This window comes from Scyliorhinus torazame, chromosome 19 (genome assembly GCF_047496885.1).
Source record: "Scyliorhinus torazame isolate Kashiwa2021f chromosome 19, sScyTor2.1, whole genome shotgun sequence".
In the NCBI taxonomy this organism is placed as follows: Eukaryota; Metazoa; Chordata; class Chondrichthyes; order Carcharhiniformes; family Scyliorhinidae; genus Scyliorhinus; species Scyliorhinus torazame.
The window spans coordinates 92573129-92600106 of NC_092725.1; the positions used below are offsets into that span (position 1 = coordinate 92573129).

Below are 26978 nucleotides of genomic sequence, written 5' to 3' on the forward strand. Positions count from 1 at the left end.
GAAAGCGGAGCACCCGGGGGAAACCCACAGAGTCACGGGGAGAACGTGCAGACCCTGCACAGACAGTGATCCATGCCGGGAATCGAACCTGGGACCCTGGCACTGTGAAGCAACAGTGCTAACCACTGTGCCGCCCAATAACTATGTGAAGTGTGGGGAAATTCTCCCCTTGTGTCCTGGCCAATAGTTTGCTGATGATACCAAGCTAGGTGGAAAGGGGCTCCAAAGAAATATGGACAGATTAAGCGAGTGGGCAACAAGATGGAGTATACGTTCGAACATATTGAAGTAAAGGAAGAAAGAAATGCTGCTACAATTGTTCAGGATTTTGGTGAGACTATTTCTGGAATAAAGTGCGCAGTTTTGGTCTCTGCATTTAAGGAAGAATATACTACATTAGAGATGGTACAGGAAAGGTTCACTAAATTAGTTCCTGGGATGAGGGGGTTGTCCTATGATGAGAGATTGAGTAAATTGGGCTCATATTCTCTGGGGTTTAGAAGAATGAAAGGCAATCTCATTTAAACCTACAATATTCTGAGGAGGCTTGACAGGGTAGGCACTGAAAGATTGTTTCTGCTGGTCAGGGAACCTAAAATGCAGGGTGGGATTCTCCCATCTGAAGGCAGAGTGTTGATGCCGTCGTAGAAACTGGAGAGTTTAACGACGGCATCATCAGACCACTATGTGTAGCGATCCTCTGCCCTACAGGAGGCCAGCACGGCACTGGAGTGACCTACGGCGCTCCAGCTGCCGATGCCTGCGTCAAATGGGCACTGCGTGTCTGCGCAGGCGCACTGCGACCAGCACGCATGCGCACTGCGACCGGCGCGCATGCGCGCATGCGCGGTAGTTCCCTTCTCCGCGCTGACCCTGGCGCAACATGGCATAGAGCTACAGGGTCCGGCACGGAGCAAAAGAGGCCCCCACCACGAGAGGCCGGCCCACCGATCAGTAGGCCCCAATCGCGGGCCAGGCTACGGTGGAGAGCCCCCGGGGTCGGACCCCCCCCCCCCCCCGCCCCCCCACCACCAGGCCGCCCCCGACAGGATGGACGCTGAGGTCCCGCCGGGTAAGACCAGACACTGGGCTTTTTTGGGCGGCCACTCGGCCCATCCAGGGCGGATAATCGCCATGGGGGGGGGGGCATCTAGAGCGGCCCCTTACTGGCGCTGTGCTGACGGCGCCAGCGCCAATGGCGCTGATTCTCTGGTCACTGGAGAATCGGCGGACCGGCCTCAGGGCGGTGTCGCACGAATTGCGCCCGGTCCGACGATTCTCCGACCTGGCGTGGGCCGAGAGAATCCCGACCATAGTTTTAGGATAAGGAGCCAATTATTGAGGACTGAGATGAGGAGAAATTACTTCACTCAAAGGATTGTGAATCTTTGGGATTCTCTGCTTCAGAGGGTTGCGGATGATCTGTTGTTGAATACATTTAAGGCTGGGATAGACGGATTTTTGATATCTCAGGGAATTAAAGGATCTGGGAGTGAGTAGGAAAATGGAGTTGAAACTCTAGATGAGCCATGGTGGTATTGAATGGTGGAGCAGGCTTGAGGGCCGTATGGTTTACTCCTTCCCATATTTCCTTGTGTTCTTATTCCCCAACCACCACCTAAAACTGATTATCGGGTCATTTATCTTGTTGCTGTCTCAGGGAGATTGCTGTGCACAAACTGGCTGCCATGTTTCCCTGCATTCCAACTGTAGTGACATGCTTTGGAATGTTCTGATGCTGTGAAAAGTGCTATTTATATTAATGTTCTTTTTTCCCTTCACCGCTTTTTGGATCTTGTTTCTAGATCGTGTCACTTATCTAAATAAGGAGTTGGATTCAATCTCAAGTCTTGTTGAGAGTGAGAGGGTAATTGTAGCTTCACAAACAGATCACCTTCGTCGACAGACTCCACCAGGGTTGAGCCATGGTGTTGTGGTGGAGATTGAGAGAGTGCGGCAATTTCAAGCACGAAAAGCAAAAGCCTTGCGGACAGTTGTTAAGCTTCGGGCAACAAAACCCTCTGGAGTGCAAGGCTCGGAGGTTAAACATGTCTCCAACTTTGAAGACTGTGAGTAACGGATCAGTTCTCTAATCTTATTTGTGCTATGTCAATTTGCATGTGGCTCAGGTAATTATCCAGAAATTATTACCTTTGAGGTTCTGCTTCTTAATTTAGTTACTAGCTCCTCATACTGACTTTGCAGACCCTCCTTGCTCATCCCTAAACACCTAGTCCCCTTCCTAAAGCACCGTACTATGCAATCACAGGAGATGGAACAACTGCCCTTTTGCCTTCTCTCCCCTCACCGCCCAAAGCTCCATATACTCCTTCCAGGTGAAGCAATGATTTACTTGTGCTTCATTCAGTTTAGTATACTGGTCACAATTGATGGAGAACGTGCTGCAGTGGTATTGTCACTGGACTAGTAATCTAGGGACCCAGGCTAATTCTCTGGGGACAATGGTTCAGATCCAACCTCGGCAGATAATGAAATCTGATTTCAATAAAAATCTGGAATTGAAAGTCAAATGATAGCTATTGCATTTGCCATGTGTCTGTTCGTTTTGCTAGCCCTTCTGAAATCTGTGTCTATCCTCCTCACTGTTGACTATTTTTTCACGTTTCATATGGAAACATTTGTACCCCTATATCTAAGCACAGGTCACTAATGTATACCAAAATGACCAGTGGTCCCAATGCCCATCTCTTGAGCACTCCACTAAGCACTTTCCTCCTGAAAAACAACTGTTCACCATTACTCTCTGTTAATTGCCCTTGAGAAAGCTATGTTAATCTTACTCCTTACTGCAGTCCGTGTGGAGTACGAATTTCCACAAGGCTGTTAGGTAGAGAGTTTTAGGAATTTGATTCATCGATGATGAAGGGAGATGATAGTATTCCTACACATTAGGTGACTTTGCCCTTCTAGTTGGTAGAGTTGGCAGATGTATAATGTTGAAATGCAGCAACCACTATAGACATAGCAAGATCCCACCAACAGCAATGTTATAAAGAACAGATAGTTTTTTAAAATGATCTTGGTTGAGGGACAAATATTGGCCAAGACCCTGCTTTTCTTCTGTGACTTGGGACATTACGCAACATTTATAGACGTCAGAGATCCTCAGTTTAATGTCTCATGCAAAACATGGGACCTCAAACAGTGCAATGCTCCTCCGAGTACTGGAAGAGCAAGCGTGAACCTAGCATTTGTGCTCGAGGGCTGAATGTTACAGAGGCCAGATGGCTTGCCCTAACCCCACCCTGCATGGAAGAAAAGTTGGCATGGAGCTGACCTGCTCCACCCACCCCACGTTGCAGCCATTATGCGCTGACAAGGGTCGAGTGCGACTTCCGCCCCTTCGTCAGTCCCAGCACTGCCAAGAGTCTTGGGGAGTGCTGCTGGGACTGCAAGAGGAGGAAGAGGATGGCCCAACAGATTCATGGGAGCAGGTAAGCCCTGGATCTTAGGCAGGGAACGTTTGAGCAGGCTAGGGAAGGGGGCACGGGGGCGGTTGCTGCTTGCTCTAAATTGAGCTTCCTGTTGCCTCCGCCAAAGCTGATAGGTCTGAAAGACCGACTTGAAAAATAACTGAAGAATATTTGAAAGTTCTGGGGCGGGATTCTCCGTTAGCCGACACCGAAATCGGGAAAGGCGATTGCGTGGAGAATCGGTTCCGACGACAAAATCGGGCAGGCGCCAATTTAACGCCGAATCGCAATGCTCCCGCACCTTGACAGCGGCGTCAATGCGTTCCAGAACGCACGTACAGTAGACACTTTGCATATCATTAGCTGGCCCGACCCGGTATTCTCCGGGCCCTCCGCGATTCTCTGCCTCCGATGGGTTGAATTCCCTATGGCGCGGTTCACTTGTGCTTTTAAAAATCGTGAAACTGCCGTGGCGGCTGCTGAGAGAGAGAGAGGGGAGCACAGAAAGTGTCTAACATCGCCATAATTTGCTGACAGTTTTTCCGCCGGTCTGCAGACTTCTGCCAGGGGTGGGGGGAGTAGCGGAGGGTGGCCAGGAAGTGGGCTATAGGGTCGGGGTGAACAGGCACGGAACACCATTGCTGCAGCCACAAAGGCAGACATGCAACTGCGTACACCACTAACAGCCTACTTTGAACTTAGTGGTGTGCCCCCAGGGGCACTGACCCATCAGCTTTATGGGCGTATCCCAGCACAACCAGTGCCATCTTTTTGGCTGGGATAAGTGTGTGTGGGGAGTGTAATGTGTATATGTGACTGCAGCTTGTCAGCCTCCCAAGTGTCAATCACGGATCCAGTTGGGTCTTTGTCTTTCTTGGGTATCAGCGAGATTGAGGCTTGTGCTTAGCATAGGCGGCAGGGTGCCCCTCACCAGCGAGTCTGTGAACATCTCCTGCAAGTGCGGGAACAGTGCTGTCACTTTTTGCAGAAGTCCGCCAGGAATCCGCCTGGTCCCAGCGCCTTGCCCGCCTGCATGAAGTTGCTACTCTTCATGACCTCCCAGTTTTAGTGGCGCTTCCAGCCCCCGTTTCCTTTCTTCCTCCACGACTGGCATGTCCAGCCCATCGAGGAACTGTTTCATTCAGAGATCCCCTGCTGGGAGCTCAGAGTTGTGCAGCTCCCGGTAGGAGGTCTCGTTGACCTTTTCTGGTTCTGCTATTAGTTTGCCTTTGCTATCTCTAATTTGAGCTATTTCCCTTGTCGTTGCCTGCTTTCTCAGCTGGTGAGTCAGAAGACGGCTGGCTTTGTCTCCGTGCTCGATCAGGGTCCCCCGTGCCTTGCACAGTTGACGCACTGCTTTCCTCATGGAGATCAGGTCAAAGTCAATTTGTAGCTTTTTCCCAGAGGTGCAGGGTGAGACCTCCCCATTCTGGTTGTTAGTAATATACTCGTCTATGATATTTTCTCGCAGAAAGCCTTATTGGCCAGCAGGGCCATGTCCAACTTCCACGGGGGGGGCATTGGGCGCGGCCCGTCTCCAACCTCACATCCATGTAGTGTGGAGCGTGGTTGGAGATTACGATCACTGAGTATTCCACTCTTACTAGCCCTGGAAGCACCGATTTCCCCACTGCAAAAAAAGTTGATCTGTCTATATACATTGTGTACTTGGGAGAAGAAGGAGAACTCCTTCCCTGGCTGGGTGAACAGCCATTGGTCCACGGCCCCCATCTGTTCCATGAATATACTGAGTTCTTTCGCCATGTTGGAGGTCTTCCTGTTTTGGGATTCGATCTGTCTGTCCGTGGGCCCTGTACACAGTTAAAGATCCCCCCCATGATACATCGGTGTGTGTCGATGTCAGGGATTCCCGCCATGGTCTTCTTTATAAACACTGTCGTCCCTGTTGGGTGGGTACACGTTTACCAGGACACCGCTGACCATGATGTACTGTCCCCCTGGGTCTGTAACCGTCCTCGTCGCAGTAAACATCGTCCTCTATTTTAGCAGTATGGCTACCCCCCCGACTGTCGTCCCGTAGCAGGAATGATAGGTTTGTCTCACTCAGCCCTTCCTTACTCGCAGTCGGTCCTTCTCCCTCAGGTGCGTCTCTTGGAGGAAGACTATGTCGGCGTTCAGGCTTTTCAGGTGGGCGAAGACTCTGGATCTTTTCACTGGGCTGTTGAGTGTCCTGAAGTTCCAGGTGACTATTCTGATTTTTTTTTTGTCCCCCCCATCTCCTGCGGGATCAGCCATACTTACCTGGTGGATGCGCCCCCTGCACTCCAGGATTTCCCTTTTTTAGGGGGCCGTCCAGGATAGCCGTGGTCACTGTTCTCACCATGAGGTCGGGCCCCTGTGCTACGAGCTTTCCCTTTGTCCAGGGGCCACCCAACATGGACGCCAACTGTGTGTACGCCATGTGGGTGAGCCCCTGCACTTCGGGGTTTCCCTTTGTTCAGGGACCATCCAACGTGGTTGCTTGCGATGTCTTTATGTTCCAAATCGCCACATATGGCCTGTTGCACACAGCCTAATGCCCTTGCTATTGTTTCTGATGTGACCATCAATTCACACGAAACCAGGAGTAGAAGTAAACTGTGGCTTTAATCAACTAGAATAGTGCCTGCCTGCGACTGATCTGTTAATGGGAGCCGCCTACAGGGTGATTGCTCTTATACCTCCTCTCAAGAGGAGGAGCCAGGGGCGGAGCCCACACAGGCCCCAACATGTTACATCATAGGTAATACCTTACAATGGTCCATAGGCGGAGCCCACATGGGCAACAGCGTAATATAGATATGTACATGGTGAATTGTTACAGCAATACATTTACCACATTCACCCCTTGTTAAAAAAATGAAGTCCAGCGGGGGTGAAGAGTTCATAAGTTCAGCCTGTCCGGCGCACGGACTGTGCGCTGTGATCGCCGAAACTCTGGTATCGCAGCTGGCCCAGGCGTCGAACTCTGCCGTGCTGCCATCAGTAGTGAAGTTGCCAATGTGGGCACAGACTCCGGGAGCGTGTCCTCTCGGGCTTCATTCCTGTGGGTCGGTGAAGGGGGAATGGCGGGCGGGAGGTGGTGCAGGTGCCATGTAGGGGCGGGGAAAAATCGGGTGGCGGTGGTAGTGAAACCTGCAGGTGCCAGGTCCCGGAGGGAGACCGTATCCTGTCGGCCGTTGGGGTATTCAGTGTATGCGTATTGGGGGTTGGAGTGTAGGAACCGGACCCTCTCGACCAGGGGGTCAGACATATGGCTCCTGGTGCGTTTGCGGAGCCCCGGTGTCTTCAGCGAGGACAGAAGCGAGGCCCCTGAGGTGGATTTCCTGGGGAAAACAAATAGGCGGTCATGAGGGGTCTCGTTTGTGGCTGTGCAAAGTAGGGACCTAATACAGGGGAGGACCTCCTGCCAGTGGGGAACTGGGAGATTTCTAGACCGTAGGGCCAGGAGGATGGCCTTCCAGACCGTCGCGTTCTCCCTCTCCACCTGCCCATTTCCCCTGGGGTTATAACTGGTAGTCCTGCTGGAGGCGATGCCCTTGCTGGGCAGGTACTGACGCAATTCGCCGCTCATGAACGACGAGCCCCGGTCACTGTGAACGTACGTGGGGAAACCAAACAAGGTGAAAACACTATGTAGGGCTTTAATGACGGTGGCCATGGTCATGTCGGGGCAAGGGATTGCAAAGGGGAAGCGGGAGAACTCGTTGATGATCTTGAGGAAATATGAGTTGCGGTTGTTGTAGTGGAGGGGCCCTTTGAAATCGATACTGAGGCGCTCAAAGGGCCGAGATGCCTTTACCAGGTGGGCCTTATCCGGTCGATAGAAGTGCAGCTTACACTCGGTGGAGTAGGGCAGGTTGCGGGCCTTGATGTAGTGGAGAAGCCGGGTGACCCCCGGGTGGCAGAGGTCATCGTGGATAGCCCGTAGTTGGTCATCTTGCACGCTGGCACATGTGCCGCGCGACAGGGCATCTGGGGGTTCGTTGAGCTTCCCAGGACGATATACTATATCGTAATTATAGGTGGAGAGTTCGATCCTCCACCTCAAGATCTTATCGTTCTTGATCTTGCCCCGCAGCCTATTATCGAACATGAAGGCTACCGATCGTTGGTCGGTGACGAGGGTAAACCTCCTACCAGCGAGGTAGTGCCTCCAGTGCTGCACGGCTTCCACGATGACTTGGGCTTCCTTTTCGACTGAGGAGTGTCGACTTTCGGAGGTGGTCACGGTTCGTGAAAAAAAGGCTATTGGCCTGCCTGCCTGATTGAGGGTCGCGGCGAGGGCGACCTCTGATGCGTCGCTCTCCACCTGGAAGGGGACGGACTCATCCACCGCGCGCATCGTGGCTTTGGTGATATCCGCCTTGATGCAGCTGAAGGCCTGGCAGGCCTCAGCCGCCAGTGGGAAGATGATGGCCTTGATTAGTGGGCGGGCTTTGTCCGCAAAGTTGGGGACCCACTGGGCACAATATGAAAAGAACCCGAGGCACCTTTTCAGGTTCTTGGGGCAGTGGGGAAGGGGGAGATGCAGGAGGGGCCGCATACGGTCGGAGTCGGGTCCTAGAACCCCGTTTTCCATGACATAGCCGAGGATGGCTAGTCTGGTTGTGTGGAAAACGCATTTCTCCTTGTTGTAGGTGAGGTTAAGGGTTCGGACGGTTTGGAGACATCTCTGGAGATTGGCATTGTGGTCCTGCTGATCATGGCCGCAGATGGTGATGTTGCCCAAGTACGGAAATGTGGCCCGCAGCCCGTACTGGTCCACCATTCGGTCCATCGTTCTCTGGAAGACCGAGACCCCATTCGTGATGCCAAAGGAGACCCGGAGGAAGTGGAAGAGGCGGCCGTCTGCCTCAAAAACCGTGTAGTGGCGGTCCCCCGGGTGGATTGGGAGCTGGTGGTACACAGACTTCAGATCCACTGTGGAGAACACCCGGTAGTGCGCGATCTGATTAATCATGTCTGTGATCTGGGGAAGGGGGGACGCATCGAGGTGCGTGTACCGGTTTATGGTTTGGCTGTAATCCACAACCATCCGGTTGTTTTCCCCGGTCCTGACGACCACCACCTGGGCTCTCCAGGGGCTATTGCTGGCCTCGATGATTCCCTCCCGCAAGAGTCGCTGGACCTCGGACCTGATAAAAGTCCTATCCTGGATGCTGTACCCCCTACTTCTGGTGGCGACTGGTTTGCAGCCGGCGGTGAGATTTGCGAAGTGCGGGGGAGGGTCGACCTTTAGGGTCGCGAGGCTACATACGGTGAGTGGGGGTAGGGGCCTGCCGAACTTCAGTGTTAGGCTCTTAAGATTACATTGGAAATCCAGTCGCAATAGGAGAGGAGCGCAGAGGTCGGGGAGTACATATAGTTTAAAGTTGGCATACTCGGCGCCCTGTATTGTGACCCGGAGGCGAGGGAGATGGTTTGATGCGTCGGGAAAGATTGGGAGCAAGCAGCGTCTTACCATGTCTGGATGAATGAAGCTCTCCGTGCTCCCGGAGTTGAAGAGGCAGGGCGTTTCGTGTCCGTTTCACCATAGAGCTTCAGAGGTGTTTGGGTCACGACTGGTTAAGGGTGACCGCGCTGAGTTGCGGGTAGCCGGCGTGGTCGGAGGTGCTGTGGTGGCCCCAAGATGGCGGCCCCCATCGGTCGCACGTGTCGGTCGGCGTTGCAGATGGTGGCCAAGATGGCGGCCCCCGTCGGTCGCACGTGTCGGGCGGTGAGGAAGATGGCGTCCAAGATGGCGGCCCCCATGAGTCGCACGTGGCTGGCCGCATGGGCGAGGATGGCCAAGATGGCGGGCCCCCTCAGTCGCACGCGCTGTGTGGGCTGGAAGATGGCTGCCCCCACGGACAACACGAGGCTGATGTCGCGGAGCCGGCAGACACGCTGCCACACTGCTGAACCTGCGGGACTGTGAGTCTGAGGGCCGGGCCTGCGATTTAGAGTTTTTTGACCTGGCCAGGCAAACTTTAGCAAAATGTCCTTTTCTCCCGCTGCAGTTCGCGTTCCGGGCCAGGCAGCGCTGCCGGGGTTATTGAGGCTGGCCGCAGAAATAACAGGGTAGCCCCCCATGGTGGGCGGGCAGCTGCGCTGCACAGGCCTGGGGTATTCTTTGGACGGGGGTCCACGAGGGGGTCGCGTGATCAGACGGGAATGTGTCAAGGCTTTGGAACGCTACTTCCAGAGAGGAGGCTAATTTTACCGTCTCTTCCAGGTCTAGGCACATTTTTCGAGTAGGCGCTGTCTCACGTAGTTGGACCTGACTCCAGCAGCATAGGTGTCCCGGATGGCGAGGTCCATATGTTGAGTGGCCGTAATGGCCTGCTAATTGCAGCTTCGTGCAAGGACTGTGAGGTCGCGTAGGTACTCTTCCAGCACTTCTCCGGACGCTGGCGGCGAGTGGTGAGGAGATGCCGCACGTATACCTCGTTCACGGGCCTTACATAGAGGCGCTCTGGCATCGCGAGGGCGTCTGCATAAGTGAAGACTTCCTCGAGTTGAACAGAGATTCGATGGCTCACCCGTGCGTGGAGGAGACTCAACTTCTGTTCGTCGGTGACAGAAGGCGAGGAGGAGGCGGCGAGCGGCGGCGGCCTGCGGATCGAGTTCCAGTCGGTCAGGTTTGAGGGCCGATTCCATAGTGGCGTTGTAGTTGATTAAATTGATGCGACCATCAATTCACACGAAACCAGGAGTAGAAGTAAACTGTGGCTTTAATCAACTAGAACAGTGCCTGCCTGTGACTGATCTGTTAGTGGGAGCCGCCTACAGGGCGACTGCTCTTATACCTCCCCTCAAGGGGAGGAGCCAGGGGCGGAGCCAGGGGCAGAGCCCACACAGGCCCCAACATGCTACATCATAGGTAATACCTTACAATGGTCCATAGGTGGAGCCCACATGGGCAGCAGCGTAATACAGATATGTACATGGTGAATTGTTACAGCAATACATTCACCACAGTTTCTCTGTTCCCTCTATGGTATTTTCTCCCCCCACCCCCACCCCCCCACCCTCCTCCTCCCTGGAACTGTCCCCCCCTCCCCTTTTCCTTCCCTCTGTTTCTTCCCCTAATTGTCCCCTGTTTCTGATGCCCACCCTCCCTTTTGTCATGTGCTCTCTCCCTTGCGGGGCCTCTTTTTCCTTCACGTTTCACGGTGCTAGCTTCCCCGCTAGTGTGGTGGCCCCCATCACAGGGTTGGTTATGTGTCCTCCAATTGCCTATTCTCCGTGCTCCCTACCTGCCATTCTCCTCACCTTTTTCAGCGCTCTGCTGCGCTCGTTCTTTCTTTCCTCTATGTCACCTCTCATCCCCAGAACAAGGTAGTGCAGTCCCGCGCAAAGTGTTCATTGGGCTGGTTACATTTAGTAAATAAATAAATAACGCCTCTTCAGATGGTCTTTTCACCGCTGTCCCTGATGCTGTTTCTCCAGCCCGTTCTCCAGGACAAACGTATCCACGTCCATAGGGGCCGTGAAGAAGTGCTGCCTTGGAATGTGACCCAGAGTTTGGCTGGGTGCAGCATCCCAAATTCTGCACCGCTCTTGGAAAGGGCAGTTTTCGCCCTGTTGTTTTCTGCCCAGCGCTTGGCCAGGTCAGCACCAATGTCCTGGTAGATCCTGATCTGGTAACCTTCCCAGTTACAGTTCTTTGTTTGCATTGCCCAGTGCAGGATTCTTTCTCGGTCTTGTGATACCGGTGCATTTTAGGTATTATTGCCCTCGGGGGGGACTGCCTGGGAGGGTGGATGAGCAAGAGATAACATGAAGGGTTGGGGAAACTGGCACGTACGGGTGAGGGCCAGTGTACAAAGCTGTGTAAATATATCATTTTGCCATGTATATATCTTGCTCTGCGTGATTTCTCGTTTTTTTTGTTACGGGGGGGGGGGGTTATTGTTTGTAAGGGAGAAAAATTGTGTTTAAAAACTTTAATAAATATATATATATTTTTTAAAATAAAAGCTGAGGAAGTCACTGAAATCAGTGTTATATGGTGACTAGGGGCTTTTCACAGTAACTTCATTGCAGTGTTAATGTAAGCCTACTTGTGACAATAAAGACTATATAAATAACTAGCGGGATATTTTCCTGTAAAATTAACGATATTGCACGACGCAGATCAAGTAAAATTTGTACTTTCTGGTTTAATCGTGGCGGTGGGATCACCTATAGGATACACAGAAACTAACAGTGCATTGTATAATTGTGGCTCTTAATATTGGCGATCCATGCTGCATAAATATTGGATAATATTTTTTTCTGGATGCCAACATTGGGTGTTACAATTTTACTAGTACCTATCTGTGATTGCTGAATTGATTGGTCACCTGCCCTATTTTACATGCACCCTGCCGAAAACACGCCTGGCAGGGGCACATAAAATACAGCCCAAGTTTCTGGAGTGGTGCTTAAACACACAACTTTCTGACTGAGTCAAGGTTGCTAGCAACGGGATTATTGACACGAATTTGTCCAAACTCGAAGTAATTTTGAAATGATCAAATATATCAAGGCAGAGTTACCTCTCACTGGAGTAAAGCATTCCAAAGGCACAGAATGAAATGAAAAATCAGGTGGGATGCATCGCTTAGGAGCAAAATTAAGCATGCTTCGTTAAACATTTCAATATTTAATCAGTTAGGATTATGTGGATTACTTTTGAAGACCCCATGTTGTCCCTTCTATGTTAAATCTTATCATACACTTCAACCATATCTGTTTGCCTTCTTTGATAACATGTGGTTAGAAACATAGCAAGGCCATTGAGTGAGTTGAGTTACTTTACGACATGGTTTCTTTGCTCTGTAAACTATTAGTGTGTTTGCAGATATCAGAAACAATTATTTATCTAATACTGGAATGATAAATAATATTTTGTTGTGCAAATGGGATTTGATAGGCCCCAGGGTTAATAATCTGCCCAAGAGTATTTGGCTGTTGAAATTAAAGAACAGGAGCCAAGGTCATTGGCCAATTTGGAATAATTGGAGTTGATTGCGTTGGGCAATTAATGAACCAATGATGCAATAATTGGCAGCTAAGAAATGTTATCATCTATTATTATTTTTCATTTTGGTGAGGGCATTTCATACAACCTTACAGCACAGGGAGACCACTTGGTCCATCGGGCCTGTGCTGGCACTTTCAAAGAGCTATTCTATTGTTTCACTTCCCTGCTCTTTCCCTTTGATCCTTGTAGTTTTTCTCCCCTTCTAATTCCCTCCTGTTCGGTATTATTGAATTTGTTTCCACCATCCTTTCAGACCACACATTGCAGATTTAAATTTTTACTTTTAAGTGACTTTTTCACACTGAGGGTGGTCAATATTTGGAATTTTCCCTAAAATACTGTTGACCTGGGGTCAAATGGAGCTGTCAAGGCTGAGATAGATCTTTGTGAAGGACATCAAAAGATGGAGCAGAGATACAGATCAGAAATTATCTAATTGAAGGGTATGTCATGTGAGAGTACCTTTAAGAAATGGGCGTTTAAGAAATGTACCTTTAAGAAATGTAGCTGCTCATGTTACTGGAGTGATGTCAGAGTGTGGGTGGAGCTGAGCTCTACTTCTGCTTTTTAGTTTCAGTTTGAGAAAAGATTGGGTGTGTCTGTGGTTTTCGGTGAGCTGCATCTGAAGTTTAAACATGATGTGTGGTTAATCTCTGCCATCCAAAGACTATCTATGGATCATTTGGTGAACCCAGAATTGCAAACGCTCTCAGTATTGAATGTAAACCTAATGTGCTCCTGTTTGAAGGTTTGTTAAGTCTTTTGGATGTTAAAAGGACAGCTTACAGGTGTTGTAGTCTTTGGGGTTGTATTTAAATTAATGATTGTTTAGATGTTCACTGTTTGTTTTAAAAAGGTTAACTTGGGTTCATAGAATAAACATTGTTTTGTTGTAAAGAAATACTTGTCCATTTTCTGCTGTACCACACCTGTAGAGTGGGCTGTGGGCTCCCCATACCACAATCTATTAAACGTTGTGGGTCAGCTGAACTCCATGATACACTTTGGGGTCTCTAAACCCTGACCCATAACAATTGGGGGCTCGAGGGGGATAAAAGTCTATCTATTGGATTGGCTTAACTTAAAGACAGTGAGGGGTGAGCATATTGTGGTTGCTTTTCAGGTGTCTTTTAGTTTAAGTGGGGAGTGTGTTGTGGACAATGGCTCTTTCAGAGGCTCAGAGGTTTTTGGGGGTGGAGACGGTCACATGCAGTACCTTACGGACAGAGACTAAAAACAGACTTTTAGATTTGGCAAAAACATTGCGGTTAACATTACCTGGCAAAATGCGAAAAGGTGAGGTTCTTACCGTGGTGGCTAAGCATTTAAAGTTGCCTTAGATACAGTCTGACTCATTAAAAATGGCAAAGATGCAGTTGCAGATTAAGCAACTTGAACATGAAAAAGAATTAAAGCAGCTTGAATATGCAATGAGAGAAATAGAAAGAGAAAGGGAGATACAGATCAGGGAAAAAGAAAAGGAGAGAGAAGCAAGAAACAAAGAAAGAGTAGCCCTAGCAGAACAAAAAGAATGAGATAGAGAGGAAAAGGAAAAAGAGAGAGAGTTTGAACTTCAGAAAATGGCTATGAAACATAACAGTCAGTTAAAATTGGCAGACGTAAAGAGAAATGTACAGTTGGATGATAGAGATGAGGAGAGTGAGAAAGAGCGTCATAGTCAAAGGTGTGGTGGGGATCTATTTAAATATGTCCAAACATTGCCAAGGTTTGACGAGAAGGTGGTAGAAGCCTTTTTCATTTCATTTGATAAGGTATCTAAACAAATGAAATGGCCACAGGACATGTGGGTATTACTGATCCAAACAAAGCTGGTAGGTAAGGCTAGTGAAGTGTTTGCATCATTACCGGAGGAGGTATCTGAGACGTATGAGGAGGTGAAAAAATCCATCTTAGGTGCATATGAACTGGTGCCTGAAGCCTACAGACAAAGGTTTAGAAATTTAAGGAAAGAATTTGGTCAAACATACATGGAGTTTGAAAGGCTCAAACAAAGTAATTTTGATAGGTGGATAAGGGCTTTGAAAATAGACCAAACGTATGAAGCTCTCAGAGAAATTATACTTCTGGAGGAGTTTAAAAAATTCAATTCCTGATGTAGTGAGAACTCATGTGGAAGAGCAGAGAGTTAAAACTGCGGGATTAGCAGCAGAAATGGCAGATGATTATGAATTAGTTCATAAATCAAAGCTTGGTCTCCGACATCAGTTTCAGCCTGTAAGGGATAGAAACTGGGGACATGAGAAATACTCGTGGGAAAGATAAAGGTGATCTGATGGGAGATAATAAGAAGCGTGTACCTCAGATTTAAAAAGATATCCAGGAGGGTGGAAGAGACATGAAAAGTTTCAAACGTTTTCACTGTAATAAACTAGGCCATGTAAAGTCGCAGTGTTGGTAGTTTAAGAAAAGCACTGGGAAGGCTGATGTGGTAAAACAGGATAAGACAGTGGGGTTTGTTAAAGTGGTAAAGGAAAGCACAAGTGAAGTGAAGGAGGTGCAAAAGATTGTACAGCCTGATCAAGAGGTGATTGATAAAAAGGTGCCAGATCTCTTTAAAGAATTTACTTGTGTGGGTAAAGTTCACTCATGTGTATCAGGAGGATCAGGAAAAGAAGTCACAATTTGAAGAAATATGGGAGCTAGTCAATCTTTAATGGTAAGAGATGAGGAGTTATGTAGTTTGGTAAGAATGTTGCCAGAAAAGGTGGTAATATGTGGAATTCAGGGTGAGAGGAGTAGTGTTCCATTATATAAGGTAAGGTTGGAAAGTCCAGTGAAGAGTGGTGAAGTGGTAGTAGGAGTAATAGAGAAACTATCTTGTCCAGGAATACAGTTTATCTTGGGTAATGATATAGCTGGATTGCAAGTGGGAGTGACGCCTACTGTGGTTGATAAGCCAGTGGAAAATCAGACAACTGAAGTGTTGAAGAACAAATATCCTGGGATTTTTCCAGATTGTGTAATAACAAGGTCGCAAAGTCACAGGTTAAGACAAGAGGAGAAATCAAAGAGTGAAGATGAAGTTGAAGTGCAATTATCAGAAATGATTTTTGATCAGTTGGTTGAAAAAGAACAAGAACGGGTGGAGGATGAGGCGGATATTTTGAGTTCAGGAAAATTGGCGGAATTACAACAAAAAGATGTAGAAATAAAACGGATGTATCAGAAAGCATATACGGAAGAGGAATCTGAATGTATACTAGAGTGTTATTACCGTAAAAGTGATGTCTTGATGAGAAAATGGAGATCTGTACATTTGCAGGCGGATGAAAAGTGGGCAGGAGTTCATCAAGTGGTATTGCCGGTAGTGTATCGAAAGGAGATGTTGCGCGTTGCACATGAGGTACCAGTGGGAGGTCATTTGGGGATAAGGAAAACCCAAGCTAAAATCCAGAAACATTTTTATTGGCCTGGACTACATAAAGATGTAGTTACATTTTGTCAATCATGTCATACATGTCAAGTGATAGGGAAACCTCAAGCAGTGATAAAACCAGTGCCCTTAATACCCATTCCAGCATTTGAGGAACCTTTTACAAGGGTCCTAATTGATTGTGTAGGACCGCTTCCTGAAACAAAAAGTGGGAATCAATATCTTTTGACTATAATGGATGTGTCTACTAGGTTTCCAGAGGCCATTCCAGTACATAATATTACAGCTAAAAAGATTGTGAAGGAGTTACTTAAATTCTTTACTAGATATGGACTACCCACAGAAATACAATCGGATCAAGGATCAAATTTTACCTCAAAGTTATTCAAAGAAGTTATGGGTAGCTTAGGAATAAAACAATTTAAATCAACTGTGCACCATCCAGAATCGCAGGGAGCGTTAGAAAGGTGGCATCAGACATTAAAGACAATGTTGAGGGCTTATTGTCAAGATTATCCAGAGGATTGGGATAAAGGTATTCCAGTCGTACTGTTTGCAATTAGGGATGCACCAAATGAGTCAACCAAATTTAGTCCTTTTGAACTAGTCTTTGGTCATGAGGTAAGAGGACCACTTAAATTGATTCAGGAAAAATTGGTGAGTGAGAAATCGGAAATTACATTATTGGATTACGTGTCAAATTTTAGGGAACGATTAAATAGAGCAGGTGAATTGGCGAGACAACATTTGAAAGTTGCACAAAATATGATGAAACAGGTCGCGAAATATGATGAAACAGGACAAGAAATCCAAAGTTCATAGTTTTGCCAGTGGGATAAAGTTTTAGTGTTGTTACCAGTGGTAGGTGAGCCTTTAAAGGCTAGGTTTTGTGGACCTTATCAGATTGAAAGCAAATTAAGTGAGGTGAATTATGTGGTAAAAACATGAGATAGAAGGAACAATCACCGAGTGTGTCATGTGAATACGCTTCAAAGATACTTTGAAAGGGAAGGAGAGAAAAGGGAGGAGGTTTTAATGATTCTAACTCAAAGTGAAGAACCAAATCCAGATGACTGTGAATTTGACATACCTCGAATTAAATTGGAAAATGAGGATGTCTTAAAAATTGGGATAAATTGTTGAGTTACCTTCCAGAGGAAAAACGAACTGACCTGAAAGAGTTATTGATATCACATGGACAAGTTTGTAGAAGTAAATTGGGAAGTACTAAAATGGCTATACATGATGTAGATGTGGGAAATGCTGTTCCAATCAAACAACATCCATACAGACTTAACCCTTTAAAATTGGCACAGGTTAACAAAGAGATTGAGAGTTCACCCATAGTGATGGCACCTAAACCAGATGGTACACAACAGTTGTGTGTGGACTATAGAAAGGTTCATGCAGTTACAAGAACGGACTCTTATCCTATCCCACGTCTGGAGGATTGCATTGAGAAAGTGGGACAATCAGTTTTTATTTTGAAACTGGATTTACTTAAAGGTTACTGGCAGGTACCATTACCCGAAGGAGATTTCAGCTTTTGCGGCTCCAGAAGGTAAATACCAATTCAAAGTTATGCCATTTAGCATGAAAAACACCCCAGCCACATTTCAACGGTTAACTAACACAGTTGTTTCAGGATTACCCAATTGTGCGGTATACATCGACGATCTGGTAATTTTCAGCCAGACATGGAAAGAACATTTAAAACATCTGATGGAGTTATTCGATCGACTTCAGGAGGCGGCTTTGGTGATAAACCTAGCCAAAAGTGAATTTGCAAAAGCCCAAGTCACTTTCCTTGGCCATACAATCCGTCAGGTCCACGGGATGTGAAAACTAAAGTTATTGGGGAGTTTCCGATCCCCTCGACACGACGGGAAATAATTCGATTTCTTGGCATGAGTGGATTTTACAGGAAATTTGTACCAAACTGACGGATGTGCTCAAGAAGCGTAACAGATTCCAGTGGACAGCGGAGTATCAACAGGCATTTGACAGCCTGAAGACTGTGTTAACCATTGCTCCTGTGTTAACCATCCCAAATTATACCAAACCATTCAAAGTGGCGTGGGCGTAGGTGCAGTGCTTCTACAGGACGACGACGAAGGGCTAGAGCGGCCTATTGGTTATTTTATAAAGAAATTGAATTGTCACCAGAAAAAGTATTCGACGATTGAGAAGGAGACTTTGGGTTTGGTGCTGGCTTTGCAACATTTTCATATTTATGTGACCAGCAATCCGTCTGACACCGTTATATATATTGATCATAATCCATTGACGTTTTTGGAGCGATTCTGGAATAACAATGCAAGGCTGTTTCGCTGGAGTTTATTGTTACAGCCATTTCCTTTAAAAATAGTACTTGTGGCAGGACGGAAAACGTGATAGCCAATGCTTTGTCACGAATGTGATGAACAGAAAGATTTCAGTTGGAGGAAGAAGAACGGAAAAAATGGACTATATTATTCCACCTGTTTGCATGTGTTGTTTTTTGAAACTAACAAGTATATTTACTGTGTGCATTTCTTAAAGGATAGTGCAAAGGTGAAAAACGAAACCATCTTGAAGTTGATGGTTTATTTTTTGGGGGGGCGGAGGTGTTATGTGAGAGTACCTTTAAGAAATAGGCGTTTAAGAAATGTACCTTTAAGAAATGGAGCTGCTCGTGTTACTGGAGTGGTGTCAGAGTGTGGGTGGAGCTGAGCTCTACTTCTGCCTTTTAGTTTCAGTTTGAGAAAAGCTTGGGTGTGTCTGTGTTTTTCGGTGAGCTGCATCTGAAGTTTAAACAAAGAGATATACGGTTGATCTCTGCCATCCAAAGACTATTTATGGATCATTTGGTGAACCCAGAATTGTAAAAGTTCTCAGTATTGAATGTAAACCTAATGTGCTCCTGTTTGAAGGTTTGTTAAGTCTTTTGGATGTTAAAAGTACAGCTTACAGGGTTATTTAGTGTTGTAGTCTTTGGGGTTGTATTTGAATTAATGGTTGTTTAGATGTTCACTGTTTGTTTTAAAAAGATTAACTTGCGTTCATAGAATAAACATTGTTTTGTTTTAAAGAAATACTTGTCCTTTTCTGCTGTACCACACCTGTAGAGTGGGCCGTGTGCTCCCCATACCACAATCTATGAAAAATTGTGGGTCAGGTGAACTCCATGATACACTTTGGGGTTCTCTAAACCCTGGCCCATAACAGGTAGAACAGGTTTAAGAGGCTTAATGACCTCTTCCTGTTCTTCTAAATTTATTTTTCAGCCTCTAACACTTGAATCCTCTGTGGTTCCACAGATACCTTGGCAACCATGCATCTACATTGGCCATGAGGAAGCATCAACCAGCCAGAAGATGCAACTTTCCCTTCCTTCATGGCTTCCACTTTTGTGTCTTGTGAGAGAGATCAGGCTGAGGGCAGTGAGTCTGTGATGTGGGGAGCCTGTAAGAACCAAAACATCTCCTCTCTCCCTGATGCTGTGCTCCACAGTACCTCATTATATTCTGTGCAGGCCATCCAGAAAAAAAGGCGGGTCAGCAGGATAGTCAAATCACTCACCTTTAAGTTTTTTACGAAGAAGGAGCTGTGAATTATAATGTCAATTTGAAGGTTTCTGGGTCTGAAATGATCTGTAAAGTTAGTGGTGACTTTGAAATATAATGATGCTTTTCAGAACCATTTATTATGTTCAAAACATTCATCTTGAATTGCATTGAATATGATGTAAGCTTTATTAGATGGACTGAAGCAACCTGTACTCAGCTGTTTCCTTGTAACTGACCATTTCAAGAAACACAAATTATAGAAAGGCAAAGTGTCTACTTTCTTTCTGGCCCCTCCTCTCACCAGTCCTTCCCATCTCTCCCTCTCTTGTCTCCATTTTCCTCTCTTCCCCTTTCCCTCTTCCCCTTCCCCTCTCTCTCCTTCTCCATTTTATATCTCTTTCACCCTCTTCTCTCTCTACTTTTCTTTACTTTCTTCTCTCTCTTCCTCTCTCCACTCCCTTTCTCCTCCCCCCCTCCCCTCTTCGCCTCTCCTCTTTTCCCAACCTGTCCCTCTTTCCTCTCCCCTTCTCTTCTTCCCCTCGCCCTTCATCCTTCCCTCCTCTCCCCCCTCTCCTCCCTCTATTCACCTTTTGCCAATCTTTAAATCCAGCTCCTCCGATACCTGCGCAAAGCTGAGGAATAGTCGCATCTACACATTTGCATCTCACTGCCCTTTACTAAAGTTACAATCCTACAAATATTACATTTGGTAGTAAACATTTGAAGGAAGAAAATGATTACTGTTTGAAACAGGATTGATCAAAGTGAAAATAGAAACCTTTTCAGCTGAAATAGCATACCAGGAATCTAAGCCTCTGCTTCAGAGTATTGACTGGATTATCAGAGCCTATTGCAGATAGATGATTAAAAGTGGCATTGAATTACAATTATAAAAGCAAACAAACAGCAAGACATTGATCAGTGATTAATAAAGGCAGCTGTTGTTTACTGTGCAATTCTGTAAAAGAGCTCATTACATTAAGTGAACCAGAGAGTCACCTTTCACAATGCTCCATGTTATTCGTTCATTGTGCCCGATAATCATAGTAATATTGAAGAATAATAGCATGTAATTTGTTTAGTTTCCCTTATCAGTTTTAATCTGCTAGTCTGCACCCATTCATGCTGAGAGTGACCACAGATAAAACCACATCTGATGTTAAAACTTGTCAGCGTTTTCTTTTTTCCACCTTTTGAAAGTTTAAGAAAGGAAAGCAGAGTGCTGTTTCCAGCTGTAAGCTACACACAGCTGGAACTGTGCCCATAAAAACAACATAGTAAGGCACTCACTGAACCAGGGTCCAGTCATTCCACATGTCATAGCCTTGGCATTGTAGCATGCAATGAGAATGGGCGCAGCCAGTTAATGCAAAGGTGGCAGGAGAAAGGGCAGACATGTATTTATACAGCATCTATCGAGCCAGGGAAGTACTTTTTGAAGTATAATTACTGTTTTAATATGGGAAAGGCGTCAGCCAAATTTGCACACAGCAAGATCCCCAAAAAACAGAACAATGTTAATAGCTAGATCACCTACTTTAGCAATGCTGGTGAAGGGATAAATATGGGCCAAGACACCAGGGAGAACTCCTTTGCTCATCTTCAAAATAGTATCAAAGGATCTTTTACGTTTGACATCTAATCCAATATGACCGTGCAGCAAATCCCCAGTACTGCTCTGGGGGTGACAACCTGGATAAAGTGTTCGAGTCTTTGGAGTGGGTCCGTGGTCTTCTGAAACACAAACCAAAGTGCTACCCGCAAAACCGTGACTGATACTAGAAGGGAGGTGGACAGGGCCGGGGGTCCACCTGCTTGCACACAAACACACACATGGGCAAACAACTCAATAAAATAATAGATTAAACTGAGAATCTTTGTCGTGTGAGGGCTAACCCTTTGCCGTCTTGTAAATATAACCATATTCCAGTTTACATAGCAGTCTGGCACCTACTAGTGTTGGCACAAAGGCCTGGAATTGTGAAATACCACTTCCAGAGACGCAGAAAATCCCAAGATAAGTGCATATAAGGAAGCTCATTCAGCCCATCTAATCTCCTCATCGCCCTCTCGTTTTTCTTTGCCAATTATCTTAAACCTGTGTCCTCTGGTTACTGACCCTCCTGTCTGTGGAAACAGTTTCTGCTTATTTACTCAATCATTTTGAACATGTTGATTAAGTCACTACATTATCTTCTCTGCTTTAAAGAATTGCAGGACTTTCAGCTCTGTTAATCTACCTGGAGTTGGTTCACTCTGTGTGTGAAGAATTTCCTGATAACAGCAGTGACAACAGCTTATATTTATATGACACAGAAAAGCATTGCAGATGTCCTTCAATTATCCAAAATAGACACCAAGTCAAGAAGAGAAGTTGTAAGCTGGGGAGACTTAAAGGTTTGGCCAAAAATTAGGGCCTTAAAGGAGGAGAGAGAGATAGAAAGTAGGGAGGGAATTCCACAGCATAGAGTTTAGGCAGCTGAATGCCAAGGATGGAGGGATGACATTTAGACATCTACAAGAATTGGAGGAGTGTAGAGGCCTCGGAGGTTTGTGGGGCTGGAGGAGGTTACAGAGATCAGAAAGGGCTCGGCCATGGAGAGGTTTGAACACAATGATGAGAATTTTAAAATCAAGCTGTTGTTTAACCGGAAGCCAGTGAGGACGGGAGTGATGGGTGAATGGGATAAGGTTGCAGATACAGGCAGTAGAGAATCAGAGGAGCTCAAGTTTATAAAAGGTGGTAGATGGCAGGTCAGCCAGGAAAACATTGGAATATTCCAGTCTAGAGGTAACAAAAGCCCTATTCTGGATTTTAATCAGACAACCCCAAAATATTTCCAAAAAGACTATAATATTTTCATCAAGCTACTTTTTCAGAGGAGCTGTACAGAATGGATATCCACTGTGATGCATGATTTGAACTTGAGGCGCGCTGGACTCCAGGATGTAACAGGGTTTCCTGACACTGTGTCACTGAATCAGAGCAAATCATTCCCATTAAAGTGTGGTGCATATATATTTTTTTTTAAAGGCTTTGAAGGGTGCAATTGCAAATATTGGAATTGAGAGGACAGATACTTAAGTGTGCTGTACCAAACATGCTATATAAAGTCAACCTCCTGTAAAGGTATGTTTGAAAATGTAAAACCTACAATTAGCAGATTTCATACCATCACTATATAAAGCTTATCTCAGTCAATGTATGACATTAACAAAGGGACAACATTGTAGGCATTCTAATGACACGAAAGCTGATACAAGGAATTAATTTCAGGAAATTCTATAGAGGCAATTTTGGACAATGTGGTGGCATTAATTGATGCATTTTGTTTTCTGTTTTGCTTTGACAAAAAGATCCTTTTTCAAAGTAAAGAAAAATTCATAAACATCTGTGCAACATAAAAGGTGCGCCTAATTCTTTGTTGTTTCCTATCCCTGTCTGTAAAGCTTTTCAAATGTTGTGCCAAATAAACTATACATTTGCCATTAGTGGGTGAGGAACTGAAAGACCTGAATCGCTCTTTGCTTAGGTGTCAGCCGTAGCTCAGTTGGCACCACTTTCAACTGAGACAGAAGGTTGTGGGTTCAAGTCCCACTCAAAAGACTTGAGCACAAATTCCGGGCTGATACACCCTATGCAGTACTGAGGGAGTGCTGCACTGTTGAAGGTGCCACTTTTTGGATGTAGGTGTTAAACCCATCTCACGGCTAGACCTATGAACTCCCACATCACTATTTCAGAGAAGAGCATGCAAGTTCCACCTGGTGTTGTAGCCAATATTTATTCCTCAACCAACTTCATTAGAAACAGATTATCTGGTCATTATCACTCGCCATTTGTGAGATCTTACTGTGTGGAAATTGACTGCGACATTACCAACAATACACATGACTACACTTCCAAAAATAGTTTATAACAAATGAATATTACCTTTGGAGTGAAAAAGTTCTTCCTTCTTTTGCTACAAAAGTGGTTTGTCTCAACTTGGTCATTAAATTCCCTTGTTCTTGATTTTTGTACCGGAGGCAGTAGTTTCACTATCTACGCTATCAAATCTTTGTGTATGTCCAGGTGATTACTATGCATTTTATTCATCAGCAAACCCTATGTAGTGCCTCCCTCTGGTGAGATACATGAATGGAGTGCCTCACAGAACAAGACTAAATTACAGGAGACTCGGAGGAGGCTTGGTACTCAGGCATATGGCATACAGGCCCACTGGTGTGTGGTTACACCCTGATGCCCATGAATCAGACCCCCAGCTATGGGAAAATAACCCCAAATTCTTCTGGGTGTCCTAGGAGAGAAAAAGGTCAAAGGAAAAAATCCTGACAGAAAAATCCAGAGTGGAACCTATAGGTGGTAATCTGCCAATTATCAGGCAGTTTTCTAGCAACTCCTGCAGCTGAGCTGGTACCAAACCGTGCTGGTTCCATCTTTTCCCTTGGACAATACTAGCAATACCAAGAAGGGGTCCTGATGTTTGGGCAACTCAGGGTCTCCATACTGGCATGTACTTTGGGGGGACACTCCAGCTTTGTGGTTTAAGTTGACACAACACGAGGAGAAACGGTTACCGGTCACAAGCCCTCGCTCAATTAGTGTAGATCATGAATGTCAGGGGTTACAACTGATAGTGGGAGAGATCATTATTTCCCCTTGAATAGCTACTTTGCACCTCAATCTGGACCACCCCCATTTAGATAGGTGCTGTCCTGCAGTGACCCTCTTGCTTCAATGGAACTTAGAGAGTCATCTCTAAACAGGTGTCTTGCACAGGCAATACAAATCCAACAAAGAGGACACCAGTCTTTCACATCATAAGCTGCAATGTAAGAACCCTGGGTCCTGGCCATACTGATGACCTTCTGCAGGTTGATGACTCACACAAGACAGCCGTGATCAGTAAAGAACTTACAAGGCTCAACGTGGATATTGCTGCACCGTAAGAAACTAGGCCTCGTTCAAAGTGATCCCTTAAAATGAAACTCAAGAGGCAACATGTGAGCATGGAGTGAATTTTGCAGTAAAAGAAAATTCTACCTGTGGTGACTGATCCTCACACAGAAAGTTCAGAGCGGCTTCTTATTATTCTTTATTTGTCAATAAGTGTGGGCCCAGTTAGCCTCATGAGCATCTTCGCCCTGACATTCATGCCCAACCCAGATGCCCAGAATCAATTCTGTGAAGCACTTTACTCTCCATCAGCAGAATTCCCAGCACCGAGGGACTTTATCTTTTAGGAAACATTGATGCAAGGATGGGTACTGACTTCACAGCTCGGCCAATGTGGAAAAAGAATGTGCAAGGGCACCAGGGATTTGGTTAAATTTGGATAAAGCTTGCTGCAGCAATGCTGTTTTCATGGATTCTGTGATGAACAGCTATTGTTAAACTAAATTGTGTCACAAGATGTCCTGGAGACATCCAAGATCACGACCCAGGCACCAGCTAGATCTCATCGTCACCAGATGTACAAACCTCAACAATGTCCTCATCAGTCATAGTTATCACACTGTGATATGACTGTGATACTGTCCACTTCTTAGTGTGTAACAAAGTCAGACTTCAGCCGAGAAAACTATACCACAGTAAAAAGAAAAGTCGTACTTGCTGTACTACTGTCACAGTAAGGACTCAGAAGTTCCCTAACATCCTTGATCAGGCTTTTTCAGACAACAAAGTGAAAATCCAGAGTACAGTGTAAAAGTGGAATCATTTGCACAGCACCATCTATAACTCTGCACTTACTGTGTATGGGAACAGTGATCAGAGGAATGCTAACTGGTTTGAAGCTTATCTGAATAAAATGGAACCAATTACTGCAACTGAGAGGATAGCCCTGTCCTCAAGCAAGTCCCCAGCAAACGACATCTAGATGTCCTCGTGCTGCGAGAACCAAGTCTCAGCAGCCTGCTTGGCTTTGTGGCAATTAATACTGGTCAAAATTCTGCAACAGCAAACAATCTGCTGCTGAATCTGGGGATGTTAGAGGGATATATATACAGGAATTGAGAAAGCAGCTGACCCAGCAGCAACCAAAGACAAAGACCGGGATGATCATCACTGAACCTAGCAAGCAGATAGAAAGAAGGTGGAGCACCATCTGACAGAGAACGTTATTACTAAAGAAACATTTAGTGCCATTCCAGAATTTCATGCTATGGAGAAGTTGGCAGAATGGCACAAGGACTTCATCCTATTGACCCACTCATCTTTGATGAAAATATTATGGATAGTTGCGAGAGGTTCCAGAAGGAGTGGCGTATTTACTGCAGTGCTGCATTCTCTGACAAGTCGTATGGCTTATACCATATTTAACCTTGCAGGCCCCAAGGCCGTTAAAAAATTAGAGTTGTTTGTTTTTCAGACAGAGAAGGATAAAGGATCCCATGAGAGAATCTTGAAAAAGTTTGAGAGCATTTTTCTCCTGGCAAAAAGCACAATCCTTGATAGACATACGTTCAATTGAGTGAACCAAAGAGCAGATAAGTTAATAGAATCTTACACGGCCAGCCTAAAGATATTGGTAAAGAAATGTGTGCTTTGAACTCTCACTGAAGACCGATTCAGGGATTGAGTGGTTTATGGAATATATAGCGATTCCGTCCTGAGAGGAAAAGATTTAACATTGCAAGCAGCCATCAATATCTGTATGTCGAATGAACAATCAGAGAAATGAAGCAGAGATTTTAGGTGGGAAATCAAGGTATTTGCAGTACTGGGAGTGCCCTGCTCCAACTGCAGCGGCCAGCACCAACTGACCACAATAGCCTGTTTTGCACATGGTAAAAGATGCAACAGAGGTAAGAAATGGGACCACTTTGCTAAGTGCTGCAGATCCAAACCATGGCAGCCCTGCTCTGTCAGGAGCAGCATGACAGCTGGCTGGTCGATGCTCCAGTAGTAGGAGCGCCAGTAAGGTGAATGAATTGGAGTTCAACCAAAGCATTGAAGCAACAGAGCCTCCAGCAACAACACCGCAACACTCAGAAAAGCATGAGATCTTCACGACTCTCAACATAATTAATAGTAGCGGCGGACTTAAGTCAAGATTTACATTTGAACGAAGGATAATATACTATCCAGCCAAAGGTTACGGAAAGTAGGCTGTATGCAGTACCAGTTCCTAGCACCCAGAAGCATCTCGTAGCTTATGGCAGACAGACAATCCACATCGAAGGTGTAGAAACCCTCCACTACACACAGAATACTTTCAAGTTCCACACAGAAGGCCGGAATGTAAAGCCTCTACTAGGGCTTCGGGACAACATTGCATTGGGGCTCATTCAACTTGTCCCAGGAGTGCATGCTTTACAATTCCAAACCCCAGAGATGGCAGGGTATAAATACCTCTTCAACTATGATGTCATTGATAAAGCTACCATTTTTATACCATATGAGGCTAGAGGCTTCATTACCACCATTAGACTGTGCTCCGAGAAGAGGACCAGTAGCCATGAAGCAGAAAGTTGTTAATGAGCTGCATTGGATGACGACACTGGGTGTCATAACGCTTATAGACGAGGCCATGGAATGGGCTTCTGCCATTGTGGCCGCAGTGAAAAAGATGGTACAGTCAGTC

At 46.1% G+C, this 26978-nt stretch overlaps 1 protein-coding gene across 5 annotated transcripts in view; it reads left to right on the plus strand.

The window, feature by feature from the left end:
- LOC140396304 (uncharacterized) overlaps positions 1-26978 on the plus strand; it is a 286423-nt gene that overhangs the window by 162369 nt on the left and 97076 nt on the right. For all 5 annotated transcript variants that reach the window (XM_072484765.1, XM_072484763.1, XM_072484767.1 and 2 more), the window contains one exon: positions 1806-2069. In XM_072484765.1, the coding sequence (XP_072340866.1) occupies positions 1806-2069 (264 nt within the window). The remainder of the gene's footprint in view (positions 1-1805; positions 2070-26978) is intronic.